We start from the raw sequence: 18,021 nt of genomic DNA, 5'->3' as shown, positions 1-18,021 counted from the left end.
TAGCATCAAACATGAAATTTCCTTAACAGTGAACTTTATGAAAATTTCTGTAAAGTACTTTTCGATTCGAAATTCGATTTTTCATTTACAATTCCGGAGCCAATAAAAGTTTTTCTTTTCATTAGCTTATTTTTATAAGGTCCTTTTAGGTCCACAACCAAGTTAAAACCGAGGATAAATAAGCCCAAAAAATTGTTAGGGTAAAATTTCAGTTTTTCTCAAAAAAATATTTTTTTCAAAAAATCATAATTTAGCGGCAATGGTATAGGCCATTTACTTTTACTAGGCTCAAAAGACGCGTGTTTTTTTGTCAAAAAAAAAAAGTTATTAATAGATCTGAATTTAAAAAACTTCTTATTGTTGTGAAAATCCATATATTTCCTCATCAATGACTAAACTTTTGCCAAAAACACCAAATCGATCAGAAAATTCCTTCAAAAGACATCTATCAAAATTGTATGGAGATTTGCATGGGAGAATCAATGACACCAATTAGAGCCAGATAAAAATTTACAAAAATCGGCCGATTTCTTAGATAATTGCTTACCATATTTTTAAATTAATGTTTTAATTAAAAAAGATTTACAAAAAATTATTATTATGTTTATCTTATTTTTGAAGATGTAGTATCCTTTTCAATTATTAGTTTTCGAATTTCAATTATAAAATTTTAGATTTACCATTCCCACACCCTGCTCTAACTCGCTGAACACTGAAACAACTGCTGCTCCGGAGGAGGTGAACACGATCCGCATGGTGACGACAGTTAATAATGGATCACCATCATTTGCATGCATCATCATCATTGTCGTCTCAGGCACCACAACCCAGCCCACCCAGCCCACGAGGCCCTTTCTGGAAGTAGCTCGTAGGAGAAACCAGGAAGGGGCCTTCCTGCCAATGGGCTCGGTGTCATGACGATGAGAGCTGAACCCCCGAAAAAGTCGGACGTTTCTTTGGCAGCACTTTCTCCCCCCGGTGCACGTGGCTTGGGCGGGTTTTCCTTCCTTTTTTGTTCGCCCCGTTGGAAGAGGGAGATTTGGATCTGGTCCTTGCCAGACGGAACGAGCTCGCACACAATGGAGCGGAAAATGTATGATTTCGTTGGCTGGAAACGAAGAGAAAGGAAGAGTGTCATAAATGGGAAAAGTTTTTTTCCTCCCCGTTATGAATGGGTGGTGTAAGTGTGACTGTGTGCTCTTGTGAATGTCCGTAGATTTTCGGGAAAGTTTTGTGTCCTCTTTTGTGTGCTTGAATGTTTGTGTGTGATTTGTGAGGAGATTTCGTGTTCCACTTTGATTTGATGGGGGAGGATTATTATTTTGCATTTTCTTCTTGCTAATGATTAAATGGGTGTTTTACATGTGAAATGAGCATTAGAGATGTGCATGATTAGCATTGAGCTTCACTCAGCTTTGATTGAAAAACTTTTTGTAGATTTGAATTTTTAAAGTGATGAATACATAGTTTACTAGAGGCTTTTGACCAAAGTTGACTAGGTTCAGCTTAAAAATTAAATTTGGACAGTATTTAAAGCCAAGAATAAGTATTTGGTAGACATTCTTTGGAGCATGAGATTGGTATTTATTTGCTGGTCAAACAAAACTTAAAATAAGCAAAACGTGTTACTGGAATCCAACTGACACGTTTTAATATTTGTTTATGAGTTATGAGTATTTGCGGTATGGAGGGGTAGTACGACTTCTTCAATTTTCAACGTTCGAAAAAGACGTGTTTTTCGATAATTTGAGTTGATGAAATAATTATATCTTTAGTTTATTAGCTTGAATCGTTTGTTATAAATTGTGTTATTTAAGGAATTTCACAATGATTGCTCCCACTACATGTTCAGAAGAGATTAATTACCAACAAATCGCAACAAATCTTCATTACCACAAAATACTAAACTCACTTAAACCAAATCGTTTTATCCCCTGCCACAATCCAGCTCCTGTCACCAGAGCAAGGACAGCACCATTTGTCCACCAGCTTTCAACTGCTCTTTAGCTGAACATGAACCTTCACCAACCCCCACCAATTCCGTCCAAATCTGCTCCAATTCCGTTTTCCAAAAGGGGATGAAAGAAGTTAGTTCAGAGAATGTCCAGCGCAGAACTACGAATGAAAAAAAAAATCCAGCTGACCCCTCGTTCGTTGATGTGCACTTGCCTTAATGGGCCATATATTTTCAATTTGGTCCGCCCTGTCTGCAACCGCGCTCTTGCTACTTACTGGGATGACCAGACCGGATGTTCCGAACTGGTCAGCCTGCTGCAGGACAGCAATCGTGTCGTTGGGAAATAAAACTAAGTGCAACTACAAAGTGAACAACCGATTTCGACTGCAGCAGGCCTTCCTGCACAATGGTGTCAACGGCAGGGTGGGTTTGAAAATTTAAAAATTTTAAAATAAAAACTTGGAAGTTTTCCAAGCGTTTATCATATTTAGATTTTAATGACTAAACTATCTTTTTTAAATAGAATTTTAAGCTTAAAGCCCACCCTGTGACCTCAAAGTCCCATGAATTTGCCACAAGTGCACAATAATGTTCTGGTGGGACTGACCAAAGCTCCGGAAACCCCCGTTTCGTTCCGGCCGGCCAACCAACGGTAGTGTTGGCCCAACCCCACAGGGGATCTGGTTTATCCCATTTATTTCTTGGCTTTCTCACTTTTGTCTTCCTGTTGTGGACACCCTTGCCCGGGGCCTTGGTCAGTCAGTTGGTAAGTCCTGAACCGGGGGGAAATTTCTCACGTTTGGCCATCAACTCACCCAAGGCTTCTTCTTATATCTTAATTCCTCGTACGATTTCCTCCCTTTTGGGTTTGAAGCTCCGGTCTGGTTTCACCGGTTGATTGCGAGTGGATCTGGTATCTTTTCACCCGTAAACCACCAGGGATTGTCGGGCGTTGCAAAGGGTGGTGGCTTACGGTGAGGTCTATTTTAAGAGTCCATTTAGTTTTATTTGTCTAAAGTGAATGGACTCATTCCCGCGCTGAAGTGATTGAGGAAGGTATTGATAGCTTTTTTCTATTGTTTTGATCAGCTAAAAGAAATCGTTATAATATTTTTGTTTGATCTTCTGCAAATGAAAAAAAAAAACAAAAAATATAAGGTTGTTCTGACCATTAAATTACTCAATGTTAAGTCCATGCATAGTTATCGGCCATCACAACAATATATTGATTTTTATCATTCAAACTTGACACAAATTCCTCATTTTCTTTTTTTTTCTGAGTGGTTCTCTGCATTTTTGCAATTCAACGTTTGTTTTTTTTTTAATTTTCATGAAACTTCGTCTTTATTTTGCCTATTTAAAAAAAAACAAAGCCATTTTGCATAATTATTTTTCCATACCAGTATCAATAAAACTTTGGGAGTTGATCATACAAAATGGGTTTGTAAATTAATGAAATTCTGAATCATAAGAGGGAATTTTCTCATTGATTTGGTATCTTGGGAAAAGTTGTAGGACTTTTCGAGAAAAAAAAAAAGGAACACGGAAAAAACGATTTTTGTATGTAACTTTACTGCCCATAATTGAAAATTCGGTTACTATGCCAAATCAAGTATTCCGAGAAAAGCGCGTTTTTGTGTTTGTCATCAAATATCCGTCAAGGCAATTTCCCATCAGAGTGGCATATTAGCCGTTTGGTTTTTCGCATCGGCAGCCTAGTCTAAACACTATTTCAGTGAAACTCCAGTTTCAGAAGATGCACTGGATCATCCTCTACCACCTGGTGCTAATATCTTGTTTTTGCAAAGAGTGGATTTTAGCCGTTTTTTCAATGGTGGGCAGTTTATATCACTAAATGTTGAACTACGTATTTTTGATTTTTTTTTATTTTTTTTTTTGAGATTAAAAAAAATCGACGAAACGGGGTTTTTTTAAATCACTTGAAAAAGCAAATAGAATTTGGATATCATTTTTATTGGAGAAACCCCAAAGTTTCACAAACGTTTCTTTTTTTTACATTGAAAATCTAACAAATAGTTTCCGATACATCTATCGTCAGTTGAAAATGACAGGCTAATTAGGCGTTTCGAATTCTTTGTGAAGCTTATCTCGGAAAATAATTGCTCGATTGTTTAAGTCTCAGAGGGAAAATTGTTGTAAATTTTCTCATCTTTTAAAAATGCTTTGTTCAGAGGTAGCTTTTCGTCATCAAGAACAGTTGACCCCCTTATGTTGATCATTGTTTACTCAATGAACCTTCAAGTATCGTTGGATTTTTCAGTCCTTTGAAATAGAATGCTTTGATACATATTTTTGTTTTATATTTCGATATCTCCCGAGAGAATCCACTGCATTTTAAGAAAAAAAAAAAAACAAAACAAAAAAAACTTTAACGAATTTGGTAAAGTACTTTTTAATAAAAAATTGAATCAGCTCTTAAAAAAATTAAAACCATTTTTATGATTCAAAAAATTATAGCTCTGGAAGCAGATTTTGCTACAACATACTCTATTGCTTAAAATACAGCATATTAAATATTTTCGAGAATTGAAAATAAAATTTAATAAAAGGTTCAATCAAAGTATGATAGGTACGAAACTAAGGTACAAAATTTAGAAAAAGTACACCTTTCGGAAATTTTTCCTTTAAATTTTCTAAGCAACAAAAAGAAACACGAAAAATTGTTAGATTAACCCTCTACAACCCAACCCCGCCTTCACACGGGCTTCGATTTAAAAAATCGCACAAAAACCCATTTTTCAACAAATTTTTGATCTTTAAAAAGCATTGAAAAGATGAACTCTTAAAATTTAAGAAAATGTATGGGTTGGAAGTTTTACTTGTTTTATGTGACTTTGCCAAAAATATGTAAATATGTAATTTTTTGGGGTCAACTTTGGCTGTGTTTTTACTAACATTTCCAGTATTTTTTCTAGTGTCCCAGACTATGCCTCTACGTATTTTTTTAACAATTTAAATGATAATGGAACCATTTTATAGTAAAAGATAAGAAAAACAAGCCAAAAATTAATTAAAATAAACAAGATTAATGCAAATTAAATTACTAAAAATTAAACAAGAAAAACATAAAACATAAAACAAGAGAAGTCAAGTTTTTCGTAGTACAAAAGTTGTTAAAAATGACCTGCTAAACACGGGAAAAAAAAATTTTCGAAAAAAAATTTGTGCAGTAGAGGGTTAAGTTATCACTCAAAAAGCACTTGATTTATTAAATGCCGCGGTATCAATCACTCAAATTTTAATCAACTTTAGAATGTTGATATCTAACCTACTATTGAGATACCGATACATATTTGAAAGTTGACTACAATTTGAGTAAAAATTATTCTTTTGCCTTTCTTACTAAAGAAAGGTATAGGTTTTACTTTAAGGCTTGCATGAATTTTTATCGGAAAAATCGCCAAAAAATCACACTGCATCGATTTTCGACGCTTCGTCGCCAAGTCGACAAGTTGTCAAGTTGAGCTTCGAATACTGGCGCGAGAATGCTGGTGCATATATTTTGTGGCTCGACTTATACTCGTTTTGTAGTAGCTTGTCTACCGATGTTTCCTACAACATGTAAGATTTCGTAGCTTTTCGGTTTCTTTTGCCGTGTCCGTTTTTGCATAACTTTCCAATGTTTATGCAAAAACTTTTGTGACATAGGACATTCATCCGGCTACAATCAATTTGTTTCCCGTGTGCTCCTTAAATCGCCTAAAAGTAGACTTCATTTGTTTCGCAATTTCGTAAGTTTATTTAACAGGGTTCATTGGATTTCAATAGGAGCTTTCTAAGCTTTTCATCGTTTATATCGTTTTCAAAGTTTTCAATGCTGGCGACGCCAATGGCTTTCTATACCTAAGGTACTCGCGATTGAGTGTGTAGTGGTGCGGTTGTAAAAATGACTATCTCTGACTCTGTCAAGTTCGTAGAAGTTGAATGACTATTGTTGGGGCCGCCCCCCGTTTACCACCTTCGATAGCTCAGGTTCAGTGGTCCATCCGGGGCGGCTTCCAGCATCGAACCGGATTTCGTTGCCACCAGCTACCAGGAACGCAGCACCCTGCTGCAGTACATCTCAACAGGCTCGGTCATCCTTTGACCAGCCCCCACGAGAGCTTCGGGATCTTTCCACCAGTGCTGGCCGACCCAGCACAGTAAAACACGCGTAGTTAATTAAACACGGATTGTTAATACTACGTATATTTGTACTAAATACTAATTACAATAAAGATTGATAAAGAGTGGCAATTAAACGCGGCGGTGCCGCGCCGTTCGCGGCGACCTTCCTGGCCGACGGCCAATTTCAACTTAACACACAGTTCCCTACTGATCTGTTCTGAACCCCAAAAGTGTGATCTGTGGTGAATATATTTGCCCAGCATCCCGTGTCCTAGTGTGTGTTTTAACCCGATCCACTATCGTAGATCGTTATCACCAATTTCTCCATTCCACTGCCGATCATTGTTCGGTCCAGCAGCATCCAACAGATCGAGATCGCAGCACGCATGGTACAGGGTTGTAACCACTAACCTCACAGTCTCAAACAACTATCTTTCCTGCACCGTGCGGCACACGCGGTTCACTTGTACCTCGGTTTTTCTTTACGCCTGCTTTGTTCGGTACGATGGTACGATGAACCAAAATACCAACACACAAAACCGCGGTGTGCGTTGTCACTGACGCATGGGAAGCTTGCTATGCTCGCGTTTGTCATAAACTCTTGTTTGATTAGGAATATATACGATTACACATATTCTTTTGGTGAAAAATGCGTTTTTTATTTCTTTTGGAAAGCATATCATTTATAATACTTGCTTTCATCATAAGACTTTCTTTTGTACTGACGTTATAAATAAACAAAGTCGTTGTTATGAATTTAAAGAAGAAGTTCTACTATTGTTATATTCTTTAGTAAGAAAGGCTCTATCTCACCCCAGGTGGGATTAAATCAGGTTTTTCTACACCCAAAATTCAGAATCGAGATAATCGTTCTCTCAAAATTTATTGAGGGCTCAGTGCCAAAATCGATAGAATAATGGTACCAACTCACACCATCATAACAAATGAGTTCATTCGTTAGTTGAATCAATAAATCTCCAACAAGTGTCATACATCGACTTCTGACTTCTCCTTGGTCACTAAGCTGTGGTGGCCGAGGCAGCTAAGTCATTGGATTGGTTTGTCAAAGGTCTCTGGTTCGATTCCCGTTGTCGACACTTTTGGTTTTTTGTTTGACGGATGAACTTTTTTTGCAAATGAACCTCGAGAGAATAGTTCTATCGCCCATCTCGAGCTGTGTTCTCTGCGTCCGTGAATGGTACCACTATTCTCTCGACTCGAGACCATCATTCTCTCGGACTAGCGCTGCCAGTTTTGGGTGTATCAGTACCACTAAATCAGCAGCCAGGATCAAGTGTTCAAAGCTTCTTAGATAAATTAATGGGAAATTAACTGAACTCCTCGAAAAAAAATGCCAAGCTTGGCAACCACGGACACTACAGCATAAATAGAAAAATTGCAAATTTTAAGCAAAATTAAAATGTAGGTAGATGATTAAACTTCAAAACCGGTGTTATTCAAAATTTCGTAAATACTTATCGATTTAAAATCCGATTTTGAAATGAAATTATTGATTTTTACCTTTTTTTGCTATGTTTTTTTTAGAGATTTTGATATTTCTTACCGAATCGTTCTTACCTATACCTACAACTTTTCTGAAGACATCAAATTCATAAGATATTCCGTTTGCAAGATACTTTTTTTTATGGAAACAGTCAAATTAGTAAGAAAACTTGTTTGGACGAACCAATGATGGCTCTCTGTTAACTAATCTTATAAATTATTTTTTTAAGATCAATACAAAAAAAGATTTCGACCAACGCATTTGAAGGGTCTTCAACGACTTTGTGCTCCAAACAAAAAACGAAGTTCATATACGTTCAAAGCTCTCAAATCAAATTTATAACCATTGTTAACCTACCGAAACGCCGTTAAAAGAACTTTTTTCACCTTCACTTGTTTTCCACCCACGGTCAAGCGCCGGAAGCTCGACCGGGGCCGAGGTCAATAAGCTGAGAATGTGTTCCGCCAATTGATTCCGTTCCGATCGGGTGGTTTTCAACAGAAACCCCGGCAAACGGCAGCAGCCGGACACAATTTCCCCGTGGGGGCCTCCATCCATGGCCACTACCCATTATCCCGGTTGGCCAGTTGCCAAGGGACGTTGTTCGTGATTTTTACACACATTTTTGCCGACATTGGACGATGGTCTGGTCTAGAGCGTGGATGTGTGTGTGTGTTTTTTCCCCTCATAAACATCGTCACTTTAGAAACCCTCCAAAGCTAACCTAATACACAGTGATGGTGGAAAAATCCGTTTGCCTCCCCCTGCACTCAATAAAAGCTCACTTTTCATGGACTTTGATGGAAGCTCGCCGAGGACGCAACAGACTCCAAACTCCGGTGGTCAAGAGTCCACTCGGTGTTGGTGTTGGACGGGAACGAGAGCGGATGATGATGGGTCAGAAGAGTGGAAAAAACTTTGATATAAAATATTGAATTTCATGCGCTGATCAAAAATACAATGAAAAATTCATTTAAACTTTTTTGGTGCCTTTTTCTTTGCCATAACCGCGGGGCATCCGTTGTGTGGCGAGGAAATCCAGAGCAAAGTACGGAAAATTTATTATTTTTAAATTTCATGTTTGAACATTTCGGTTGGCATGCCTACCAAGCAGCATTGCTATAGAAAAAAAAAACTCATTGAAATTTAACAATCTTAGAAACTCAAATAAAAGAACACAATTTTCCATGGAAAAACTTTACATCAAATGCACTCGCCAGTATTGGCTAGGGATGTTCATTGTTTAAAAGTCCCTTCCGGAGCTGTGACCACTAAATTAAGGCATCTCCACTGAGCTGGAAGGGTCTGCTGGTCAATAGTCCTCCCCCTCCTCAACCTTCATCAAGGGATGTTCCATGTTTGCCAACCAGCTATTGTGATGTTGCTGCTGCAAGGACCATTCGTTTGATGTTCCACCAAGTAATAGGAAACTCATTCTTTTCCACATGGCCGTTGGGGCCGCACCTCGTGACGTTGGACGTCAGATGAAAAAAGGATTGCTGGTTGCACCACCTGCAGGCGGCTCCTCATTTGTGCCAAACCAACTCTGGGAGCAACGAGGAAAAAAAGCAACATCAATCAACGGCCAAGCTCTGTTTGGCCAATGGCTTTTCCGAGGTTGCTTCTGCTTTTGCTGGTGAGTTGATCGATCGATGAGTCAACTTAAGCACCCACACTCCACCTAGAAATGGTGGATTCGATGACCGAATCATAGACACAATGTGATTATCTTGGGTGGAGTTGGAGAATGAGACTTGTTTGTTGATTCTGGACGATAATTAAACCATTTGAAATTGGGGTTTCTGGCAATGTTTGAGTTGTGACGTGATGAAGATGAGTTGATGAGATGAAATGAGATAGTTGTGACAAAACAGATTTTGCTTTATAAAATTTCAGAATCCATTAAAATTCAGCAACTGCATAAGTATTTAAAAAAAATTAAAATCATAAAAAATAGGCTAAAAATTTCCCACCGTTATGTTTTTATCCGATGACCCTAGTAAATAATTAATAATTAACATTATTAATTTTCAATTTCAAAATTGATTTTTTTTTGTTAAAAATAGATTTCCCAAAAACTGTATTTTTTATTTTGAAAATTTTTCGGTATGTTTGCCGTACGGTTATAATTTTTTGAAAGAAAAATGTTTTTACGAAAAAAAATAGAAATCTTAAACAAATTTTGTTTGCTTCAGTTTTTAATTTAAAATTGAATCTGCAATCGAAACGTACTGATTTCTCTGATATAATGCATAATTTCCAAGCTTTAGTTTTTTAAAGCTATATTCAGAGTTCTATTAGGACATTTTTTTTTCAATATATCTTTGTCTACTTCTTTAAAATATTTTACTGAAACAGCCTTTAAAAAAATCTTTAAAAAATAAAGATTGAAATGACAAGTCATGGTATTAACATTTTAATAATAAAAATATTTTAAAATGCATGTTTTACCTACCCAGTTTTTTTTTTCAATGATTATCTTTCAAAATATGTAAGTTTGCGTAAAATAAAACTTGTTCAGTACTAGGGGAAATTCTCGTATGTTTGGCAGGTTGGGACTGGGCCATTCGGCAGAAAATTATTCGGCAGAATGACATTCGGCGGAAAGCCGAACGGCAGAAAAACAATCGGCGGAATGGGTCATTCGGCAGAAAAGGTCATTCGGCAGAAAATACGTTTGGCAGAAAAGCTTGTTCGGCATTTGCGCGGCAAAGTGCTTACGGATGGAGGTGGAAGAATCCTCCGATGGGGACGAGTTTCGTTCCGTAAACGGAACGCGGAAGCGGAAGAAGATCAGCGACGGAGTCGTTGGCGGAAATGGCCAAGAGGAGCATCTTCTCAACAACAACAAGTTCAGCCCGCTGGTGAAGAACAACAACAACAATGGTAAACAAGCCGGGAAAGGAGACGTCCCAACGGTACCAGTGGTTCCAGTGGCCAAGAAACCACCACCTCTGGTGGTAAAGAATACGAGCTACGCCAAGCTGAGGAGTGTAATGTCGCCGTGCACAACCAAGCCAAGTTACAAGCTAACTCCGTTTGGGATCAAATTGCTGTGTTCCTCCGAGGAGCGTTTTGAGACCGCGCGGGCCCATTTGATTGCGAACAAAGTGGAGTTCTACACGCACGAGAAACGAAGCGAGCGGCAACTCCGCGTCGTCGTCAGAGGACTTCCACCGGCTTCACCTGAATTCGTCAAGAAGAACCTCAAGGAATCGCAAAACCTGGATGCTATGGAGGTGCACGCCATCAAGAGAAAGGGAGAGTCCGCCTCGTCAGAGGAAACCCCGTACATTGTTACGTTCCCCAAGGGGTACACCAACTTGAAGCAGCTGAGTGAGATCAAGCGCTTGAGGAGATTTCACATCCGGTGGGAGGCCTACCGGAACAAGCGACCGAACGTGACCCAGTGCAGGAACTGCTTGCAGCTGGGTCATGGAACCAGGAACTGTCACCTCAAGGGGAGGTGCAACAACTGTGGGGGTCCCCACAAGACGGACGAGTGCGAAGTCCAGGAAGCCCAGCCAAAGCGGTGTGCCAACTGCTCTGGAGCCCACGAAGCTACGGACCGCAGCTGCCCCAAGCGTGCGGATTTCATCCAGCGGCGCCAGCAGGCGTCGAAACCGAAACCGCCGGCAAAGAAGGCGGAGAAGCAGAATCCAGCAGTTCCGGCGTTCACGCCAGCGGGGTTCCCTCCGCTGCCGGGCGCAGTTCCGGACGGAAAAGTGAAGGATCGCCCTCGACCCGCAGAAAGCAGCCAAGGTGGCTCCCGAGACGGTAGAGCCACGGAGGAGGAAGCCGGGGAGGTGCTCTACAGTTCGGCTGAGCTGTGGGGCATTTTCTCCGAGTACATCGGCAGGTTCAAGACCTGCAAGACCCGCTTGGACCAAGTAACCCTAGTCAGTTACATGATCTCCAAGTATGGAATGTAAGGAGTTGTTTTTGATGTGTTTATTTAATATGTTGATCGATCCTCGGTCCTAACCTGGTCTTAGCACCTAAGAGGACCTAATAAAAATAAGTTTAGAATAAAAAAAAAAAAAAAAGCTTGTTCGGCAGAAAATCAATTGGCAGAATGTCATTAGGCGGAATGGTACAAATGGCAGAATAACTCGTTAGGCCGAATAAGTCGTTTGGCAGAATGTCGTTGAGCGGAATAGTACAAATGGCAGAATAACTCATTGGGCCGAATAAGTCGTTCAGCAGAAAACCATTCGGCAGAAAGCTTTGTTTGGCAGGATCTCTTCTTAGTTGGAAACGTTCGAAAACAATACACAAAACAATAATGAATTAAAAAATCTATTTGTTTAGACTCAAAATCAAAGTACAAAAAGATCACATTTTCGCGGTACTTTTGTACACCTTCCGTCCGTCCATCGTTTGTCGTCCGTGCAACCGTACGACGTCAAAATTCAAAATATCAATATTTTTCGACATTGTTAAGCGGTTTTCTAGCGACGACGCACGGTTTTGTTATTCAGGACCATTGTGGTGTGCTGTAATTTCGGTTTTCAGGTCAATCATACAAAACAAATAACTTGTTCGAGCTTCAGCATTGTCTTGGCGTTTCTCTATTGCGTGATTTCTACTCGAAACTAGGTGTCCACAGGTTTGAAACGGTAAAGGTGAGAACAAGATTATTCGTTTGACGCAGTGGTGGATGCAGCACTTTGCGCCAGTTCGATTTTTCTGTGATCTGTCAGTTGAACAATCTTCAATACTCCGTATTGAACTGATTCGCGTTCGAACAAAACCGTCGAAATTTTTTATATATATAGAAGATTCTGTATTAAATTCAATTTAACGAATTTCAGCACCAAAAGGAATCAGCATGTGCCGGTTGTTACCTTCTTGAAGCCACTGAAAGAATTTTTGATCTAAATCAAATGTGCTTCAAAATTTATAAAATTTTGTGGCACAGTCATTGACGTCCTACTTGGCAGTCATTGATTAATGACGATTTCCATAACTTTTCAAGGAATGGGATAATCGTTACCAAAAAAAACAGCATGTGTAGGGCAATATTCTAAACAACTTGTTGGAGGAATTTTGTCAAAATAATGAAAGCGACGCAAAATTTATATCTTTGAACGAAAAATCATGACAATGATGGAAGTCTTCACGTTAAGATAATCCAAACCTCTCTTTACAAATATTTATCGCTGTCGTGCTGTCTTGTCGTACGACGTATTTGACGTTCCGAGAAAAACGAGTTTTAAAGTTTGATCTTGAATAAACAAAAACGAGAGCACGCAATGTAAACAATAACAATTACGTTATGTTTGGTTGACCATTCTGTGCATTGCCCCGAAGTTTGGCTGAATTTGGTTGCCGGAGTCCCGAAATATAATTGAAAAGGTTTACGGTAGTCGAGCTCGTATCTGTGTCAAACGCTTTCTGACCTGAAATCCCTTTGGCCAATTGGGTCCTAAAATGAAGTTTAAATTTGTGATATTATTGGTCATAACGATAAAGCTTATTTTTCTGAGTACAACGACCGCAAAGGATTTAAAATGGATTTTTAATTCAATTTTTAAAAAACCCTTGAAAATGATATTATATATAAAAAAACAAAATTTTCGTTTTACTTGCTACTGGGACTGATAAGCCGAGAACTAAATTTGAGAATTGATCCACCAGTTAAAAAATTAACTTCACGGTCCTTCTTGACAGCCCGTTCCAAGGGGACCATACTTGATCCATCGAAAAAATGTTGTCTTGTCAATTTTTTTTTTTTTGCATTAAAATGAAAAAAAAAAGTGATCACAAATGGTTTTTTATCGTGTTTTTTACAGTTGTTTGTAACTACTGGTTCGCCGAGGCCTTCCTCAGTACAGGGACTCTACAAAAACACCTCAAGGTCGGCACGCTTATCCACACTAACTTTGACGGATACAGGAAAACACTTAAGCTACTAAACGAAACACCACTTTATTTAACTTTTGTGCACACTTTATTCTCCCACTTTTCTCCTACTAACTTTCCTCCTTCTCCTAACCTCAAAACTGTCCCACTTTCTTATTCTATCTGACCTTTTCTTCTGCTTCTTGGGGCCCCCAGCAGCTCGACGATCTCCCAGCTTCTCCTCCTTCCAGCAATCTCCTCCGGACGACGGTTACGCGACCTCCGGTCGCTTACACGGATCACGGTTCCCGATCCTGGAACTCGGTAGCGGTTGATGCGCGCGGCTTCTGGTGGACCCGTCCGAACGTCCTGTGCTCCTCCCAATATGGTGACGGATTGGGACTTCGGCCGTTGTTGACGGTTGGCCGGAACATTGCCCGTAATCGAGCACCAAGGACGTGGACACATCGGGGTTGTTGGGTTCCACGGGGACATCACGGAAGCGTCCGAAACGTCCGGCTTCGACGGCACTCCGTCGGCCAAGGATGACACTAAGGGTCAAACATTGAGGGGTCCTTTTCACAGGACACATTAGTACTGGGTCACACTTGGTTTTAAGGCGGCAATTACCTGCTGTCCGACAGACTTCTAGGCCGGTCTGTCTGGTTACGGGTCCTTCGGGCAAATAGACCGATTCCCGGTTCTTGACTTCGCAAGTCATCTACGGTATTGCCGCCAACCAGACTTCTGTCAATCCTTGCTACCAATCGGCTACCAAACAGTTACCAACGTCGGTTTCCTTTGTAGACTCCTTCTTGTGGGGTAGCAATCGTGGGGGTATGGAACTGGCTGCGTACTGCTAGGGTGTCTTGGCTTTTGTTTGCCCTAGCCAGTGGGAGTAGTGAAGCTCCGCCCAATAACTCAAGTATATTCCTGCATGCTATTTAACGCGATACAAACAGAGTCACAGTAACGATTGGGTCAGGAATTGCCATCGGTTACATGTTCATAAAAATTTACATAGGGCTTTAGTACCCAATTGTCGCACTTACATCAAATTTCAAGCTGTGTCAAGATAGCACGACAAGTTTGAAACTTCTTTCATATGGAAAATGACAAAAATGCACGAAGTTTTTTTTTGGTTTTTGTGGAATATCTCAGTATTGAAAACGAATTTTGGGGGTCTGTTTCTATAATGGTACGTTCGTTTGAGGGCTAGTTTCGCACTGAGTGCCGCACTCAGAGCTGTCAAAGTGTTTGTTTGAAGAAACTCGCGCTAGTTCCGCACGAGTTTCACCGCCATCTTGGAACTGAAACTCTAGTGCTTTTCAATATATTTTTCAGTTTCATGCGAGTTCCACGCACACTGACAAATGACGTTCGATTGAACCAAAACTGGCACCGACGAGTGCGTCACTCAGTGCCGCACCGGCTCTTTAAACGAACGTACCATAAGTTTACAATAAACTAGCGATTGATTGACTGGGAATAATTTTCACTTGTACTGCACAAAATTTCACAATTCTAATGATAATGGCAAACACGACAATGTAGGTTAGGGTAGAGTAGTCATCAATGAGACACGGGGAACAATGATAAAATGGCTCTCACAAGTAGTAGTTTCAACCAAACAGGCTCATATTTTGGGGAAAGGTGTATATACACGATACACGTCTGCCATAATAGTGGCTTTGGTTATGGAAGCTCCCTTGAAAAGTTATTCATTAATGTTTGATTCTGGGGTGTAAAAGTAAATTATGGACAAAAATTAGTTTTTCGCTCATAGGCAGCCATAAACACCAAAACTAACATTTCTCCAGATTTTTTTTGACGTTTCATAGGGAATGAGTTGGGCTACAATGTCCTTTCATTTGGTTTGGCCAAAATTAAGAATATACCAAGAATCCAGGGCTACCTTATTGTTTCTCACTCCTTTCAGCCCATGGGTAACAATGAGACACTTTGATTTTTCTTCTTTTCAAAATCTATGTAACTAGGGCGATAAAAATCATGGATTTAGCTCAATACTGTTCATTGGTGAAAATCTACTCTTCAATCTGAACAAGAATAGCCGTTTTAGATAGCTTGAAAGATTAGTTTTTGCTCTTTGTTGTGCTTTGGTTTTTAAATGTATCAAAATTTTTAATCCAGTGTGATTCAAATTAAATAAGTCTCTTATAAATACATATTTTTAATTTTTTATATGACATGACCAGAAAAGCTTCAACAATTTTTTAAAATGTCTAAAACAACAAATAAAAAAAACAGCAAATAAAATCATAACAAACAATATTTTACAAATTATCTTAATGTCCCTACCGCCAACTGGAGAAAATCTGGAGTACAAACTGAATAAGTACACGAGATTTCAGAGCAATTAATTTGGAGATCGGTGTACTAATTGTTTTGTTCTGTTTCTGTTTTAACCGAAATCAATCAGAAAAATCAAAACATTATGCAAAAAATAAACTAAAACAGCTGTTCTGATTCGATACATTCGTCTTTGTTGCCAAAGATGTTTCATAAAAAAATATTTAAAATTACTTTTTTTCAATTTAAATTCATGAATATAAAAGTGAAGAGAAAATATTTCAAGCGCTAGGCAATTTACGGCAATTTACGGATCTAACAATTATTCTCTATAAGTAAAATTATGCTTAATATTTTATTTTTATTTTTTAATCGTTGTTCATCTATTTCCACAACAAAATCTGAATTTCCAGACCAAAATTTGATATTTTTACCGATTTCGGGGATTCCCGGGATATAATATAAAAATCCAGGGATTCGGAAATTCCCGGTTTTGGAAAAATCCCGGGAATTTTGTCCCGGGAATTCCCGGGATGGACGCACTATATGTAACTCTTTCAAAATATTAATTGAAAGTGATTTTTGGCAAATTTATTGAGTTTTAACTCCATTTAACAAAAAATATAAAGTTTTTTGGTATAAATATATGGATTTTACAAAATTCTAATACTTTTTGGTATAACTTTTGTTAATTAAAGTTTCAAGTTGGTAAAATTGCTTGAAAATAATTAAGGCAAGTTACCTGCAACGGAACAATACTAAAACATGACATTTTATTAGAAAATAATTGATTTTCGTAGAGTGTCTCATTGTTCCTGCCAAGTGCGTCTATAATGAGACAGTTGAATAACTCGGGCTGTAGACGTAATACCGATGTCATATTTTGGTCAATGTTGGTACACATTAAAAGAAAGTACTGTATGTAAAATAGTAGTTTATGCAACAAGTTGCAAAAAGAGGATTTTTTCAGCACGAGTCGTACATTTATCCAACGAGGTTCACCGAGTTGGATAAATACGAAGAGTGCTGAAAAAATCAAGTTTTGCAACGAGTTCCATACAACATTTTTTGCAATTCCGAAAAACACCCATTGAGTGAAATTTTAAGTCAAATTTTCATGTATCTTGTCAATAAATCGTTTAAATCAAAAAAATGTTGAAAAGTGTTACTTTTCGAAACAAGTGCTGAAAAGTTCAACTTTTCAGCATCCATTTCAGTGCTGAAAAGTAGAACTTTTCAGCATTTATTTTGAAAAGTGTTGCTATTTGATTCTGTTATTTCTGGTACAGAAAAGTAGGCTATTTCGTCGTTCAAGAATGACAGGAAAAGTAAGTAGTTTCACGACGGAATTGCAAAAAAAATATTTACACCCCTTGGGCACTATACACATTTTGTGATGAAACATATAAACAATTAAAAGTTTGACAAAAACCTAGTACTACGTTTTATTCAGAAACTCATGCCGAACATTTTGCTATAAAAAGCTCATGAAAAGATGATTTCCATAAAAAGTTATATAACAAATACTATTACAGAAATAAAAAAAGGTGCAACAAAAGTTTGTACACCTTTCGAAAAATTAACATAAATAAAGTTATTTGTTGATAAATCACCATAATTCCAGTCTCCCAACTCCAAATAGGCATCCTTGACTGATTAAAAAAATAATTTGGATTGAATATCAAGTTTACTACTTACTTAGTATGAAAGTTTAAATAACTCTGGAAATTCTATATAAAACTTATCTAAACTTAGTTTTGCAAACTTTTAATTTAACTGAACGTCAATATATTACCATAGAATTGCTAAATAAACATTCTGGAGTGGGTATAACACCGTTTTGGGAGTCTTTGTATCGATAGAATAGATTTTTCGTTGGAATTTCGTTTAAACCCGAAATTTCGTCGTCGGAAAATCCGCCGGCATCCGAACCGGTCCACGATTCACAAGTCAATCTCTGTGGCATTGGAAAGGGCATACAATTTCCGATCTTTTGATACCCATACATCAAAGTTTTCTATAAAACCCACGTTTTTAAATACTTAGGCAAAAACGTTGTTATGGTTTCGTTTGAGCAATCTGCCAAAAATGTATGGACTTTCGTAATTTTTTTTCTCGTGGATCAAACTGGGCAAAAAGCCCAGGTATTTAAAAACGTGGGTTTTATAGAAAACATAGATGTATGGGTATCAAAAGATCGGAAATTTTATGCCCTTTTAAAGATTTGTCTGGTCACGCCTTTCGTCGGACGGGAAATTGAATGTTGGCCCCCGTCGGA

General features: G+C 38.4%; 2 protein-coding genes across 2 annotated transcripts in view; one reads left to right on the top strand and one right to left on the bottom strand.

The window, feature by feature from the left end:
• LOC120419019 (EGFR adapter protein-like) overlaps positions 1–18,021 on the top strand; it is a 131,836-nt gene that overhangs the window by 76,743 nt on the left and 37,072 nt on the right. The gene's annotated exons all lie outside the window — the stretch shown is intronic.
• LOC120419020 (uncharacterized) lies at positions 13,422–14,430 on the bottom strand. The gene is made up of 2 exons (XM_039581588.2): positions 14,064–14,430; positions 13,422–14,008 (listed from the first exon to the last, which is right to left on the bottom strand). The coding sequence occupies exon 2, from the start codon at positions 13,926–13,928 to the stop codon at positions 13,608–13,610; it is 321 nt and encodes a 106-aa protein (XP_039437522.1). The 5' UTR covers positions 13,929–14,008; positions 14,064–14,430; the 3' UTR covers positions 13,422–13,607.

This window comes from Culex pipiens, chromosome 2, assembly GCF_016801865.2.
Source record: "Culex pipiens pallens isolate TS chromosome 2, TS_CPP_V2, whole genome shotgun sequence".
NCBI classification, from domain to species: Eukaryota; Metazoa; Arthropoda; class Insecta; order Diptera; family Culicidae; genus Culex; species Culex pipiens.
The sequence above is the reverse complement of the archived record's forward strand: the minus strand, read 5'-3'. Positions and strand labels throughout refer to the sequence as shown.

Bases quoted from the DNA above. Each gene is read 5' to 3' on its own strand.
- LOC120419020 (XM_039581588.2), bottom strand. From the start codon at position 13,928: ATGTCCCCGTGGAACCCAACAACCCCGATGTGTCCACGTCCTTGGTGC.